Source organism: Cervus elaphus, chromosome 33 (genome assembly GCF_910594005.1).
Source record: "Cervus elaphus chromosome 33, mCerEla1.1, whole genome shotgun sequence".
Classification (NCBI taxonomy): Eukaryota; Metazoa; Chordata; class Mammalia; order Artiodactyla; family Cervidae; genus Cervus; species Cervus elaphus.
Genome location: NC_057847.1, coordinates 21,555,511 through 21,572,688, shown reverse-complemented (window position 1 = coordinate 21,572,688; position 17,178 = coordinate 21,555,511). Strand labels below are relative to the sequence as shown.

At 38.3% G+C, this 17,178-nt stretch overlaps 1 protein-coding gene across 7 annotated transcripts in view; it reads right to left on the bottom strand.

The window, feature by feature from the left end:
• The window catches only part of CCDC141 (coiled-coil domain containing 141), a 224,136-nt gene that overhangs the window by 28,734 nt on the left and 178,224 nt on the right, over positions 1-17,178 (bottom strand). For 5 of the 7 annotated variants that reach the window (XM_043894543.1, XM_043894544.1, XM_043894541.1 and 2 more), the window contains 5 exons: positions 16,163-16,342; positions 15,471-15,596; positions 13,153-13,341; positions 11,731-11,910; positions 9,566-9,715 (listed from right to left, as the gene is read on the bottom strand). In XM_043894543.1, coding sequence (XP_043750478.1) covers positions 9,566-9,715; positions 11,731-11,910; positions 13,153-13,341; positions 15,471-15,596; positions 16,163-16,342 — 825 coding nt within the window. Of the gene's footprint in view, positions 1-3,105; positions 3,241-9,565; positions 9,716-11,730; positions 11,911-13,152; positions 13,342-15,470; positions 15,597-16,162; positions 16,343-17,178 lie in introns of those variants that run through there. The other 2 variants (XM_043894547.1, XM_043894545.1) reach the window with 2 other exon arrangements.

The following is a 17,178-nucleotide window of genomic DNA, read 5'->3' as shown; positions in this document are numbered from 1 at the left end:
AACAAAATGGACAACAAAGAGGCTGGCTTGCTATTTTAGTCTTCACGAAGCGGCTGAGGCAACTTTGGCACAAGGATGCATTATTTGTGAGTCTGTTGTTGGCAAGGCCAATTTATGTGAGGGACATGGGACATTTTAATACTAAGACAACGTCTTTAAAACAAAATCCTTTCATTAGAACTACGGCACATGATTGGCCAGAAGCAAAAATACAAAACAAGTAGTCCATTTCTCTTAATGTCCATTTCATGAGCTTTATTTCTTGCCCACCATTTTGCCTACTCCAGAAAAAAAAAGTTTTCTGATGATCATTTTCAGTAACAGAAAGAAGGCTACAATGTTATAACTCCCCAGGGATGCTTCATTTGAAATGAAGTGGCCCCAAACTCCTAATTTAACCTGAGTGACTTGCTATAATTATTAATGGTAACTTTAGCTTTAGTTCTGGAGAGATTTCAGGACCAGACTTTCTTGGCCTCCTCCTGTTCAGCAACCACATTACTGTCTTCCTGCACTTACGACAAGTCTTGTAGAAGCAGAAAGTGGGGCAGTTTGGAAGGAGAAGACAATTGCTACATTTTAAATTGCAGGTGGCAGCACATCTTAGTAATAGCTATTCATCCACTCTGCAAGTTTTGTGTGTTCACAATATATTTACATTTTATTTTCTGAACATGATAGCCATGATTTGACAATTTCAGTTTTTTATCTTCTACAGTAAGAAGAGCAATTTTGCAGCTGTTAAACACCAAACTTCCAACAGATTTTAACCCAACGGAATGGACAGTTCAGAACAATTATAGTCTTTTCTATTGTCTTATAAATACCAACTAAATGGACTCACACTGGGGTCTGGTGATGAGCAGTTGTGATTGTGAAGTCCCTTGGGCTTTAAATTGCCCTAAACTATTAGTTTCCTAAGGACTGTGGTGTTCTATGGCTTGGGAGACAGTGGTCACATAATAATATTTGTTGAATGATAATAATTTAGTTTTTCCTTAAAATGATAAATTAATACCATCAATTTTAAAAATAGTAATTAACTGCACTATACCATAGTGCTGCCTCATCTATGCCCTCTTTTTCTGCTTCCTTTCCTGACAATTGGTGACTGTCCATAGTCATTTGTCAAAAGCAAAAACCACACAATGTCAGAGGGTTTCCCTGGTGGCTCAGTGGTAAAGAACCTGCCTGCCAATGCAGGAGATGCGGGTTTGATGCCTGGTTCTGGAAGATCCCCTGGAAAAGGAAACAGCACCCCACTCTAGTATTCTTGCCTGGAAAATCCCATGGACAGAAAACCCTGGTGGGCTACAGTCCATGGGGTCGCACAGAGTCCAACATGACTTAGCGACTAAACAACAATATAAGGAAAGGAGAACATCAAGGCTGTACACTGTCACCCTGCTTATTTAACTTATATGCAGAGTTCAGTTCAGTTCAGTTGCTCAGTCATGTCCGACTCTTTGTGACCACATGAACCACAGCACGCCAGGCCTCCCTGTTAATCACCAACTCTCAGCGTTTACCCAAACTCATATCCATTGAGTTGGTGATGCCATCTAACCATCTTATCCTCTGTCGTCCCCTTCTCCTCCTGCCTTCAATCTTTCCCAACATCAGGGTCTTTTCAAATGAGTCAGTTCTTCGCATCAAGTGGCCAAAGTCTTGGAGTTTCAGCTTCCACATCAGTCCTTCCAATGAATATTCAGAACTGATTTCCTTTAGGATGGACTGGTTGGATCTCCTTGCAGTAGGAGATATGTACTCTGCATATAAGTTAAATAAGCAGGGTGAAAATATACAGCCTTGATGTACTCCTTTTCCTATTTGGAAAAGTCTGCTGTTCCATGTCCAGTTCTAACTGTTGCTTCCTGACCTGCATACAGGTTTCTCAAGAGGCAGGTCAGGCAGGTTAGGTGTATGCAGAGTAAATCATGAGAAAAGCTAGGCTGGATGAAGCACAAGCTGGAATCAAGATTGTTGGAAGAAATGTCAATAACCTCAGATATGCAGATGACAACATTCTATGGCAGAAAGAAAAGAAGAACTAAAGAGCCTCTTGATGAAAGTGAAAGAGGAGAGTGAAAAAGTTAGCTTAAAGCTCAACATTCAGAAAACTAAGATCATGGCATCCGGTCCCATCACTTCATGGCAAATAGATGGGGCAACAGTGGAAACAGTGGCTGACTTTATTTTGTGGGCTCCAAAATCACTGCAGATGGTGACTTCAGTCATGAAATTAAAAGATGCTTACTCCTTGGAAGGAAAGTTATGACCAACCTAGACAACATATTGAAAACCAGAGACATTACTTTGCCAACAAAGGTCCATCTAGTCAAGGCTATGGTTTTACCAGTAGTCATGTACGGATGTGAGAGTTGGACTATAAAGAAAGCTGAGTGTAGAAGAATTGATGCTTTTGAGCTGTGGTATTGGAGAAGACTCTTGAGAGTCCCTTGGACTGCAAGGAGATCCAACCAGTCCATCCTAAAGGAAATCAGTCCTGGGTGTTCATTGGAAGGACTTATGTTGAAGCTGAAACTCCAATACTTTGGCCACCTGATGTGAAGAGCTGACTCATTTGAAAAGACCCTGATCTTGGAAAGATTGAAGGCAGGAAGAGAAGGAGACGACAGTGAATGAGATGGTTGGATGTCATCACTGACTCAATGGACATGAGGTTGGGTAAACTCTAGGAGTTGGTGATGGACAGGGAGGCCTGGCGTGCTGCAGTCCATGGGGTTGCAAAGAGTTGGACACAACTGAGCGACTGAACTGAAGTGAGTGTTATTCCTTGTGTATGTATCTATGGCAGCAGCATTCCTGTATTCTAACTTATTGCTGCTAATCTGCCTTATCTCCTTGGAACTAAATGACAGAAGAATAAAAGAATCTGTGTAACTGGAACAAGAAACTATGACATATGGAATACATAAAAACATACATACATATATATTAATATGTGTGTGTGTGTGTGTATGTATGTATATATATTAAATTTCTTTCCATTTCTTTCCTGATGGGTAAGATGTTGGTACACTGTAGAAATTTCAGGCTGAAGTAACATAATTACATGCAAACTTCTGTTCGCAAAATTTACTTTGAGAAAATGAGTACCAACCCAATTCTGTCATTACTATTCTTCTCTGCAAGGTAATTGTTTGTGACCCATAATGAGACTCCAGTGACAAATTTCCATTAACATAATGTAAACATAAAGGAAATTTTTTGGTCAGGCTGCAAGAAGAAAACATGTTCAATATTAACTTATTAAATTTCTAAAGAAGTGTAAAGAATAAGGAACTGATGATGTTCTGTCATGTAATAAGGCAAAGAACATCTATAATGTTTTGTGTATTAACAACTTATTTATACGGCCAGGCAAGAAAATGTATAGTGAGATTTAACATTCATGCATACAAATATATCTTTGTGTGAAATGAGTGGAAAAAACCTCCACAAAATCTGGCAGTCTGAAGGTTGTGTTCTTTAGTAGACAGTTCAAAGTCAGTGAACCTTCAAGAAGCACTTTAAATGCATTGGAAGCAAAATATTGAGTTTCAAAATCAACTTAAAAAATCAAATGCTCGGTCTACTTCTCTGAAGGGGTACCTGACTATATTTTTCATGTAAAAAATTATTGTAATATATTGATTTTAATTTTATGTAATTTTAAGCACTTGTACCAAATACTACTACTACTACTAATAAAAAATTTTAAGTATCAAATATTATTACCACTCAGAGTCTGGTTCTGACATTCACAATACAAACTAGGCCACACATATCTTTATTTTACTAATTAATATTCCCAATAGGCACCACAAAACCCAGGTTGTGCAGTCTTTGTGGTGCTGCCAACACTATAAAGTGCCTCATTTCAGCAGCTGAGGAAGGTTTCTTGCTACAGGTTACTAATGAAGAAGTGGTCAACCACAGAGTCTTCAAAAAATAAGAAATTCTGCACCATCTGAAAGCAATTCTTGTTGGTGCCTTTATTTTAAAAAACACTCTTTAAGATTAAAGGGCAATAGATGCATTCTTAGAAAAGTATAACCTTCAAAAACTGAACCAGGAAGAAATAGAAAATCTTAACAGACCCATCACAAGCATGGAAATAGAAACTGTAATCAAAAATCTTCCAACAAACAAAAGCCCAGAACCAGATGGCTTCACAGGTGAATTCTACCAAAAATTTAGAGATGAGCTAACACCTATCCTACTCAAACTCTTCCAGAAAATTGCAGAGGAAGGTAAACTCCCAAACTCATTCTATGAGGCCACTATCACCCTAATACAAAAACCAAACAAGGAATTCACAAAAAAAGAAAACTACAGGCCAATATCACTGATGAACATAGATACAAAAATCCTCAACAAAATTTTAGCAAACAGAATCCAACAACATATTAAAATGATCATACATCATGACCAAGTGGACTTTATCCCAGGGATGCAAGGATTCTTCAATATTCAGAAATCACTCTAGGTGATACACCATATTAACATATTGAAAGATAAAATCCAAATGATTATCTCGATAGATGCAGGCCTTTGAAAAATTCAACACCCATTTATAATGAAAACTCTCCAGAAAGCAGGCATAGAAGGAGCATACCTCAACATAATAAAAGCCATATATGATAAACCCACAGCAAGCATTACCCTCAAGTGCAAAAAATTGAAAGCATTTCCCCTAAAGTCAGGAACAAGAGAAGGGTGCCCACTCTCACTACTACTATTCAACATAGTTTTGGAAGTTTTAGCCACAGCAGTCAGAGAAGGAAAATAAAGAAAAGGAATCCAGATTGGAAAAGAAGAAGTAAAACTCTCACTGTTTGCAGATAAATTATCCTCTATATAGAAAACCCTAAAGACACCACCAGAAAACTACTAGAGCTAATCAGTGAATATAGTAAAGTTGCAGGATATAAAATTAATACACAGAAATCCCTTGTATCCCTATACACTAACAATGAGAGAACAAAAAGAGAAATTAAGGAAACAATCCCATTCACCATTGCAACAAAAATAATAAAATACTTAGGAATAAATTTACCTAAAGAAACAAAAGACCTATATATAGAAAACAATAAAACACTGATGAAAGAAATCAAAGATGACACAAATAGATGGAGGAATAAACCATGTTCATGGATCAGAAGAATCAATATAGTGAAAATGAGTATACTATCCAAAGCAATCTATAGATTCAATGCAATCCCTATCAAGCTACCAACGGTATTTGTCACAGAACTAGGACAAATAACTTCACAATTTGTATGGAAACACAAAAAAACCTCGAATAGCCAAAGCAATCTTAAGAAAGAAGAATGGAACTGGAGGAATCAATCTGTCTGACTTCAGACTATACTACAAAGCTACAGTCATCAAGACAGTATGGTACTGGCACAAGACAGAAATATAGATCAAGGGAACAAAATAGAAAGCCCAGAGATAAATCCATGCACCTATGGACACCTTATCTTTGACAAAGGAGACAAAAATACACAATGGAGAAAAGATAATCTTTTTAACAAGTGGTGCTGGGAAAATTGGTCAACCCATAAGAGAATGAAACTAGAACACTTTCTAACATCATATACAAAAAATAAACTCAAAATGGATTAAAGATCTAAATTTAAGACCAGAAACTATAAAACTCCTAGAGGAAAACATAGGCAGAACACTCTCTGACATAAATCAAAGCAAGATCCTCTATGGCCCACCTCCCAGAGTAAATGGAAATAAAAGCAAAAATAAATGGCACCTAAGTAAACTTAAAAACTTTTGCACAGTGAAGGAAACTAAAACCAAGGTGAAAAGACAGACTTCAGAATGGGAGAAAATAATAGCAAACAAAGCAACTGACAAAGAATTAATCTCAAAAATATACAAGCAACTCCTGAAGCTCAATTCCAGAAAAATAAATGACCCAATCAAAAAATGGGCCAAAGAACTAATTTCTTCAAAAAGACACACAGATGGTTAATAAACACATGAAAAGATGATCAACATCACTAATTATCAGAGAAATGCAAATCAAAACCACAGTGAGGTACCATCTCACACCAGTCAGAATGGCTACTATCAAAAAGTCTACAAACAATAAATGCTGGAGAGGGTGTGGAGAAAAAGGAGCCCTCTGACACTGTTGGTAGGAATGCAAACTAGTACAGCCCCTATGGAAAACAGTGTGGAGATTCCTTAAAAAACTGGGAATAGAACTGCCATATGACCCAGCAATCCCAGTGCTGGGCATACACACCAAGGAAACCAGAATTGAAAGAGACACATGTACCCCAGTGTTCATCACAGCACTGTTTATAATAGCCAGGACATGGAAGCAACCTAGATGTCCATTGGCAGATGAATGGATAAGAAAGCTGTGGTACATGTACACAATGGACTATTACTCAGCTATTAAAAAGAATGCATTTGAGTCAGTTCTAATGAGGTGGATAAAACTGGAGCCTATTATACAGAGTGAAGTAAGTTAGAAAGAAAAACACCAATACAGTATATTAACGCATATATATGGAATCTAGAAAGATGGTTATGATGACCCTATATACAAGACAGCAAAAGAGACACAGATGTACAGAACAGACTTTTGGACTCTGTGGGAGAAGGCAAGGGTGGGATGATTTGAGAGAATAGCATTGAAACATGTATATTACCATATGTGAATAGATGACCAGTCCAGGTTCAATAAATGAAGCAGGGCACTCAGAGCTGGTGCTCTGGGACAACCCAGAGGGATGGGATGGGGAGGGAGGTGGCAGCGGGGTTCTGGATGGGGGGACAAATGTACACCTGTGGCTGATTCATATTAATGTATGGCAAAAACCACCACAACATTGTAAAGTAATAGCCTCCAATTAAAATAAATTAATTAATCAATAAAGAAATTATCACAGAGGTTGGACTAAAATATTCTCATCTCAAAGTTGTATCTGTCTTATAACAAACTTTCATATAAATATTTTAATATATTAATATTTCCTGAATAAGAACCAACTGTATAGCACTGGGAACTCTCCTTAACACTCTTTAATGACCTATAGTGGAACATAATCTAAAAAAGAGTAGATATATGTATATGTGTAACTGATTCAGTTAGTAAAGTAGAAACTAACACAACATTGTAAATCAACGATACTTCAATAAAAATTAATTTTAAAAAGATTAAAGGGAAATGATCTCTGATAAAATAAAATCTTCATTTAGTACAGTTTCATAAAATAATTATAAATTGAGTACCGTTTGTAAAGGAATAACATCAAATCAGCCAGAGAGATAAATACATCATGTTTTGAATTAAGTTTTGTGAGTAGACAAATTAAAATTCTATTTTAAATATAAAGTTTGTTCAAATAAATGCTTTTGTATTCAACTGAGAAAAAAAGAAAAGAAAGGAAACAGGCCAAAACTTTTTAAGATCCTTTAAACATGAAACTGTAACTAGTGTCAAGCATGAGTTGGATGTGAAGCAGAAGCAAATGAGAAGAATCACTCTCTTAATATTTAAGATCATGTTGAAGGGATATCTGATTCCTAAATCAAACCCACACGTATCTGGTTTCTCGTTCTTGTTCTGGTACAGACAATCCCAGGCGTCCCTGCTATGACTGGAAGGGCCATCTGTCTTCCCAGCCTGCTGGCTTCCAGCACAGGGTCATGACGAGGCAGCCTGTAAATAGAACCACTGTGGGAAGGGCCTGAACCACTGTGGGGAGACCCAGGCCCACAAAGGCCACGGCGCTTCAGGAAGAGGGATGCTGAGCCGTAGGCAGCCAGGAATAACCTTTAGCTTGCTCTCTTCTGCTTTCAATAAAACAGGGCTGAACATCACAGTAAGGACAGAGTTTCAGCAAGAAAAGTTTACAAAAAAAAAAAATTTTTTTTTTTTTTTTTTTTAAGGAAGAGGAGGAAGATGTAAGTGAAGAAAGAAAACAATTTTGGGAGAAGGTAGTAAAAAAATTATTTCCATGACTCTGAATCTAAATTTTACATCCTTGGGGAGAATCAAGGTTGCTTTTCTTAACAAGATCTGGCTGAAGTGTTGCTAACTGCAGGACATGACCTGGAAGAGGCCATTCTACATAGAGGACAGGCTACACTAGGTGTTTAACTCTGAGCAAATAAAGAGTCTCTGGCCCACAGTGGCTCCTGGAACACATATTTGGAAGCAGAAACTCCACAGTCCTGTGGCACATTGCTCCACTGAAAACCTGGTGATGCTAGTATCCCTCCTGCTGAATGGGATCCAAGCGCCCTCTCCTGCTCTCTCCCCCTCTTACTTTCCTTCCAGTCCTGCTCCTTTCTTGCACTTGCCTTTGGCCAAAAAGGGCTTGACGACGACCCAGGTTGACTCAAACTTCAGTCTATGCTCTAATGTTGATAATAGTTGATACTCACTGGGCTGAAATTGTGTAACTTGGGCATAAGCAGAACAATAAAGAAGTTTTACTACTTCGTTCCCCCTCCACTCACTTTCCTCATGGGCTTGAGATTAATGGACTTAATGTCTTGCTTTAAAAAGAGATAAGTCTAGAATTATGGTACCTTCTGTCCTATTGTCAGTTCCAGTAAGGAACCAGGGCCCATGCTATCCTTTATTTTTCTTCTAAAACAAGTAAACCTTTGTATGGAAAGTTTAACTAGGGGAGGGTGGCGCTGTAGTTTAGTGTGTGTCTTAGGGAGGGAGGTGGGTAGAATTGAGAGAGAGCAGGTGGAATTAAGGAGATGTATCGAGAGAGTAACATGGAAACTTATAATACCATATGTAAAACAGACAGGCAATGGGAATTTGCTGAATGACTCAGGGAACTCAAACAGGGACTTTGTGACATTCTAGAAAGGTGGGGTGGGGAGGGATATGGGAAGGAGGTTCAGGAGGGAGGGGACATGGGTGTACCTATGACTGATTCTTGTTCATGTATGACCAAAAACCACAAAATTCTGTAAAGCTAATATCCTTCAATTAAAAAAATAAAGTGGCAAACAATAAAAAACAATTAAAAAAATGAAGATAACTTTCACCTGTTATTTCTTTTTCTCTAGAAGTTGCTTTGCCAGAGAAGCCACTTGGTTTGAGTAAATATGAAAGAAGCCACTTGACTTTAGTGATAATACTTTGTAACCTCTGAGGCAGCAAGCTTCCTACCCTGACCCTTCCTCATGAGTCAGTGGAACTTAAATAGCCTCTCAGCAGGCTGGAGCTGGCTGTACCGGGAAGGTGTCACCCTTCTGCCCTGATGAGCTATAGCCACTCAAGCAAAACTACTGCTATAAGGGTTTGGGGTGGGTGGGGAGGAGCAAGCAAAAAACCATAGTACTACATTCCAGGTTCTATACACTGACAGCATACTGACTTCAACAGTTTTGGGAGTTTAAAATATACTCTGTACTCAACCTTTCTGAGCTGTGAGGCCACTGCTTGGTAGATTAAAAGGTCAAGGGTAAAAAGAAAGTCTCCTGATTTACTGTGTGTGTATGTGCATGTGTGTGTGTGTGTCTGTGTGTGTGTGTCTGTGTGTGTGTCTGTGTGTGTTCCCACCTCGCTTATCTCATCCCTTGTAATGCAGAACTCCAGGCTGCGGGTCAGGGCCCGCTCATGGTCCTCAGCCTGGGCACGCCAGGTCAGACAGTCCCCTTCAAGCATGTCCAGCTGTTGCTGCAGGTTCTTTGCAGAAATGTTCGAGCAGTTCTGAAAATGAAAGAGAAGTGAAAATGATGAAAGGAATGGGCAAAATGGCAATGAGAACAACACGCTATTTACCTGCATTGTGATACTCATAAATGACAATAAAGAAAATAAGCTCCTGATTTATTTTACCTTAAACTTCTTTGATTTCAGAAGGATTTCAGAAGAAAGCCAGACACCAACATCCAAAGTTGTGAAAGACAAACTCTTACATTTTTAGTCTCGAAACATTCAGTTTTGAAGAGTTGCTCATCATACCCAATGCCTCAGAGACACCGTTCAATGTAAGGTATAATTTTTACTTCAAAAGGCATAAAATATGCATTAGAAACATTTGGCTTCTACACTGTAATTTTCTTGTCAACTTGAGGTTAGCCTCAGGTTCATTCTGCAAGCGCTCCCCTCTCTACTCAGTGCAGGGGCTCCAGAAGCCAAAGCCAAACGTGAATTGGAGAACAATTAACACTATTTGTGCAAAGTGAGATGTCTTCCTTGCTCTTTTCTTTTAAAAATAAATCTACTAATGAAAGAAAACTCTTTAAAAGAAAGCTCCTTCTTGGGAAAAAGAGTCTATTAATAGCAACAGAAATTTTGTATTTCTTTCAGATTAAAAAAAGTACTTTAGATTTACTGAATTCCATATAGCTTGGGAGATCAAACCAGTTAATCCGAAAGGAAGTCAACCCTGAATATTCATTGGAAGGACTGATGCTGAAGCTGAAGCTCCAACACTTTTGCCACCTCATGTGAAGAGTCGACTCATTGGAAAACCTGATTCTGGGAAAGACTGAAGGCAGGAGGAGAAGGCAATGACAGAGGACAAGATGGCATCACCGACTCAAAGCTCATGAGTTTGAGCAAAGTCCAGGAGACAGTGAAGGACAGGGAAGCCTGGGGTGTTGTAGTCCATGGGGTCACAAAGAATCGGACATGACTGAGCGACTGGACAACAGCAATATAGTTTAGTAGCATCTTAAATGAACTTTGAAATAAAATTAGCCATTACGATTTTTATTAATGTTATACATATTGGGCAGAATTAACATAATCTTTTCTTCCCTCAAATCCTCAAATTAAGAATTTGAAGAAGGAGTTTTTGTTTTTGTTTTATTTTTATATCAGAACCCAATGTGTTATTTAGGAAAATTTAATCTGGAATTATTTCCATCTCTTTTAAGCTCCTTTGGTAAGGTCAGTCCAGTGGAAAAAGCAGATCCAATGACTGGTACCCAGAGGCCTGCGTGGAGCCAAGGTGCTTGGGCTCCTCTACTCTGGGCTTTTGTGGATAAAGTAGCTTCTCTGGGATCAGATTCTTCATCTGAAGATGAGGATCCTGGGTCTGACTATCTCAAGGCTACCTTTCAGATCTAACACGCTAAAGCATTGTCCAACAGAAATACAACATGAGCCACATGAATAATTTTAAATTTTTTAGTAGTCATATTAAAAAGAAACTGGTAAAGTTAATTTTCACAAAATAGTTTGTTTAAACAAATATAAAAAACACTAGTAAGGTTTTCTTTTTCATATTAAGTCTTTGAAATCAAGTGTATATCTCACACTTAGACTAAATTTCAATTATTGCTAAATTTGTATCAGAAAAACTTGCTCTGTACTTAAATCTCATAGAGTTTAATAGATTCACATACCCAAGTCACTCCGAATATACTTAAAAGGTTTACAATTTTGGGTATCAATTTAAAATTTAAAATAAATAAAATTAAAAGTTTAGTTCCTCTTTATTTCAATGTGAAAAACAAACTGCCATTATAGATAGCAATTCTATAACTTTTAAGTTAGCATGAGAATAGATGTATTAAACAAGATTATAAAATCAGATTTCTTTCTCCTTAAAGAATTGTTTAGATGTGGTAGAAACTTACCACAAATAAGTATCCCAATGGCTTAATGTAGTTTTTAATTGAACATATATACCAGGCAGTCTGCCTGGTTTCTTTCATATTACAGCCCAACTCCCAGCCATATCAGGTAAAAATGACAGTTTCTAAGTTGCTTACAGGCTGCTGCACTGATGAGATGACATCCACCCCCAAGGAGAGAGCCAGTTTATGGAGATGGTCTATGTGCGCCTGTTTTGCCCGAGAGCGTCTGAGGAGGACCTGGGCATTGTGAGCATCATTCATTTCCTTTGTCTGTTCTGGAAACTCCAGTTCTCTTGATTTGAAGAGTCTTCCCAGCTGGAATTTAGGCCATTAACAATTAACCTGGGTTTCATATTTTTATGAGGACAGTGTTTTTTTTAAATTGAGGTATAGTTGATGTATGATATTATGTAAATGACAGTTGTACGATATAGTGATTCACAATTTTTAAAGGTTATACTACATTTATAGTTATTATAAAAATATTGGCTATATTCCCTAAATTGTATAATATGTCCTTGTAGCTTAATTTATACCTAAATGTTTGTACCTCTTAATACCCTACCTCTGTACTGCCCCTCCCCACCTCCCTCTCCCCACTGGTAACCACTAGTTCTCCATATACGTGAGTCTGATTCTTTTTTTGTTATATTCACTACTTTGTTATACATTTTAGATTCCACACGTGATATCATACACATCTTTGTCTTTCTCAAAGATAGATTTTTAAAAAATGCTTATTTCCTATAACATATTTAACTAGCTAGTCCACTGCTGACAAGTCCATCTAAAATTATTAGTATTATAGACAAATAAATGTTATAATGGTGCAAGTCAATAGAGTAAAATTAAGGGACTAACATTGCCAGTTCTATTAAAGAAGAAAGCACTGTTTGTTCATAGCCTAAAACTTTAGCAAGATGTAGGTCTGTGATTTGACTAAATTCAGAAACTATTTTCAAGGCATTTCAATACGTCTCTATTTTCTGTTGTGTGTGTATATGCTCAGTGGTATTTTCTGTTAAGAGAGGCCAATATCTATGAAGTTCTACTGACACTTCAATTATAAATTTTTTTTCTTCCCTTTTGTTGCTTATATATACCCTACCTTAAGTTACTTATGCCCTAACTTTTGTTAGGGGAACAAAAGTAATTAAGAATCAAGATATTAAAAAAGACAGATGTGTGGAATAAACAGTGAGAGTTCAAGGAATTAAGAAGAGAGAGAAATCACTCCAAGGGAGGTAGGATTGTTAGATGGAGGGACAAGGTTTAAGTGGTATAGAGGAGAGAGAAGGACCTGACAGATAAAGGCAGCCCAAGAGTCAGGGCTTGGAATAAGTAATGTAGGTGCCATCTTTGAGGGACCAAGGATAGCTCTGTTTGGCTGGTAGATTGGGGAGGATGGGGCTCAGTGCGAGAAAAGTCAGGAGCCAGATTGTGGAAAGCTTCTAGTATCAGAATAAGCAACCTGGCCTTTATTTATTGCATAATCACTTATTTTTAATTTCATAGTTTAAAACTAAGAGTCTTCCAGACACCCATGGTAAGTCTTACCTCTTCTCTGACTTGGTGGAACTGGATAATCTTATATAGGATGTCCTCGTAATCTCGGATTCTCTGTTTCTGGTTCTGATGGAAGTGAATAAGGTCCTTCAGCTGTTGAGACTTTTCTTTCACAGATGCTCCTTTGCCATTTAACTCTTCTGACTCTTTTATAATATACTGAACCTCATCATTCAGTTGCTGAAGAGTTGAAAGCAATAAAAGAAATTAAGCTTCTAGAGAGCTTTTTACTTTACAACTGACATATGAAGATCTCAATAACAAATCACTCTCTTACTTGTTAACAAACACTTATTGTGAGGCTCACCCTGCAAATCCAGGCATTGTGTGTGATGCTAGGGATATATTATTCCATCCTAATCTCAGATACATTTTTAAAAATTTAAATTAACATTAAATTTAAAATTTTTTTAAAAACACAAAAAAACTTTCAAAATTAGAGGGCAAAATGGAAAGTCATATATTTCTATGCCATAGCACAGAGTCATCTAGTCATCTGCTAAGTAAATATATTCTAGATACTCTCTGAGGCCATGACCATCTGTGATATTTAATAAAACTAGAATCAGGTGGTATGATAAGAACACCACAAGAAGACAAGTATAAAAGTACATTGGGTGAATTATCTGTCCTTTGGGATAAAAGAATGATCAGAATAAACCACCAGCTGAGCATCACAGTAGCTATGCTGCTTTAAAAGCAGTCATCCCCCCCTCAAAAAAAAAAGCAGTCATCCTAGAATCCACAAATAGCCACCACTTGTAGGGAGGGACAAATCACCTTCTTTCTACACAGCGGTGCTCAGATAGCCCTTATAGGAATCTAGATCCTGGTGGACAGTTCAAAGAGGAAGCCACTATAATTTCAGATGAGACTGGGCATGTTCAGGGTGGTATGGCCATCAACTATGATTTCAGGGTCAGATTTTATGTGAAGGATAAAAGTAATGGAAATGATTTAAGCTAAGGAGATAATTTACAGAAGAGTGATCTAGTAAGGGTATTCAAGTTGACATCAAGTGCATGGGCATCAAATATACACACATCACGGTGACAGAGCTAAAAAATCTTGATAACAGTTCCTGATTTAGAGGAATTTATACACACACACACACTTGCTCATGAGCAGCGGTATGTGCACACATGAAATGAAGATACATATGACACAGAGTATAACAAAGAAACTAACAGATAGGTTAGTAGAATTTTCTAGGAGTTTGGAGGAAAGAGTTCACTGTGGGCTACAATGGTATGTGTGCGTGTGTGTTGGGGGGTGGTTATGTATTACATCCCTTTTGTCTTGTGTGTGTGTGCACACATGTGTGCATGTGCATGCTCGACTCTTTGTGACCCCATGGACTATAGTCTGCCAGGCTCCTCTGTCCATGGAATTTTCCAAGCAAAAATACTGGAGCAGATTGTCATTTCCTACTCCCAGGGATCTTCCTGACCCTGGAATCAAACCCACGTCTCCTGCATCTCCTGAACTGGCAGGGGATTCTTTACCACTGTGCCACCAAAGAAGCCCCCAGTTTTGTCTTAAAAGAACATAAATTAGATATTCCCTAAAGGAATCTTCAAACTTCCAGTCCTGGGATTCTTTACATCCAACACTTGCAGAATAGTGACAAACAGAAACACAGGTATCTTAACTTTGCAGCAAAGAACAGAATCCAGGTAGGGGGATAAAATGACTGACAAACTTTTCCAGCAGTTGTGTCTGGCTCAGGAGTGGCAGGAAGTGGAGGTTAAGGAATGCAGACGCCATCAGGGTCTGGGAATATGACTCCTGGTTTTTTCTCTCACACCCTGAGGGCTCTCAGAGGGAGAATGGGAGAGCATAGCAAAATTCTCGGGATGGTGGCAGAAGGCTGGGGTGCCAGTGGGTAGGGACAATGACATCACAAGGGTAATTTCAGTGACAGAGGACAGCAGAACCTCTGTGTCAAAGAGGGTCTAGCCTTGCTTTGAGATCTCTGAATCAAAAACATATCTATACCTTTTAGGAAAAGATTTAGAATAAATATATAATAAATACATTAATAAGGAAATAATTTAAATTAAAATAATCTAAGGTAAGAATATATTAAGGACCTTTTGTAGCCCAAATGTTTACATATCATCAAATATAGCACACTGCATTTAAAAAGGAAGAAAAATGTGTCTGACACATGGACTTTTAGAAAAGCAATGCTTTTGTTTTTTTAAAAATTGTAATTCATCACACGGTTAAAATTAATTAGGTGAGCTTCAACTGAACAGTTTTTCATTCTTTTTCATTCACCCAAGGTCATCAATTTGCTTCTTCACCTGGAACTGAGGCTTCATTTCATTCCATTTTTTCCGTAGACCTAAAATGGTCTGGAGACTCCCTCCAAGGTCAAGTGCAGACACAGGCATAAGCGCTTCCTGAAGAAGTTTTAAGTTTTGCGTGGTCTGAAATAGACATTAGATAGTTATGCATATGTTTTCTTTGTTGCCACCAGCAAATACATCATAATCATTCCAGTGATGACATGGTGTGTCATCAAACTTTGCCACTGCCATGAAAACACTCACTACCTAGAGTGAGCTTCTGGTTCTAAACCACGAATGAACAACAGCACAAGCCCTCTTTTCACTGTGGTAAAATATGCACAACAAAAAAAAATCTACCATTTTAACCACTTTTAAATGTGCAGATAAGTGGCGTTAGTGCACTTCACTGTGCAGTCATACCACCATCCATCATCAGAACTTTGTCATCTTCCCAAGCAGAAACTCTGTCCCAGATAAACGCCAACCTCCATTCCCCCTTCCCTCAGCTCCTGATAACCTCTATTCTGCCTTCTGTCTCCCTGAATTTGACTACTTGAGGTATCTCACAAAAGTGGAATCCCAATATTTATCCTTTTGTGTTTGGCTGACCTCACCTACGTTTCCAAGTTTCCTCCATGTTACAGCATGTGTCAGAATTTCCTTTCTTTCTAAGTCTCAATAAAACCCACTGCATGTTCCCTCACCTTTCTAAGCTGCTCTTTGAATGCTGCCCACTGCTGTTTCATGGGCTTGCTTGCAGCGGCTTTAAGTTGCCAGGCTGTCCGAAGGCGGCTGAGTTCTTCCCTTTCTGCCTTCTGGCTTTCCATAGTGTTCTCCATGACGTGTACTTCATTTTTCACATTTAATATTTCGTTTTCTTTTGCCTGTGAAATTAATAACCTGTGTAATGGCTTTTCTTTTCCAAGAAATAAACATGGTTTTGCTTACAACTATTTTAGGAGGCAAAGGCTTTTTAGCCAAAGCAGAACACCGTCCTGACATCAAGAAAAGTCTGAAATGTGGTGTCCCAAGGACAAGAGAACAGAAAAAAAACAAGGATGGTCTTGGAATGCAGGAACAGAAAAAACCAGACCCTTATTGTCCTTCCCTCCCCCACGTTATAACTGTTAAAGGATTTCAGGTCCTCCTGAGCAGTATAACCTGCCTCCCTGCCTACCCCAAGGGAAGAAGGTATTTGCCTTACTCTTCCCCCCACCAGTATATGTGCCTCATCCAATCAGCAAATGACCAGCAAGACCCCTGTCCTGCTCCTAGTACCCTGAGTATAAAAATGGACTAAGAACCCATGTTCAATGTCGGTTCTCCCTTGAGCTGGCTTGCTGTTCTAACAGTGTCTCCCAATATAATAAACTTTATTCTCCTCTCCTTGTGCCTTATGTCTGGAAATTCTTTTCCAACCTGCGCATGGACCATGACATGAAAGGTCTGAGCACAGGCTGGGCACTCAGAGCCCATAATATATGCTTGGACATGAGCTTGCTAGTTGTTCACAACTCCACTGGCATTTCAATCCCCTCCTCTAAGATTTGTTTATTTCCTGGGGTTTAGAGGATGACTGAATGAGCACAAGGATATAGAAATTCTGAAGCTGAAATTATTTTAATGAATACATTTTGAAGTGGATTCCACCTTTAAACACACATTAGAATATGTCAATATCTCAGTATTAGGGGCCATGAGGGGGCAAATTGTTCCGGGT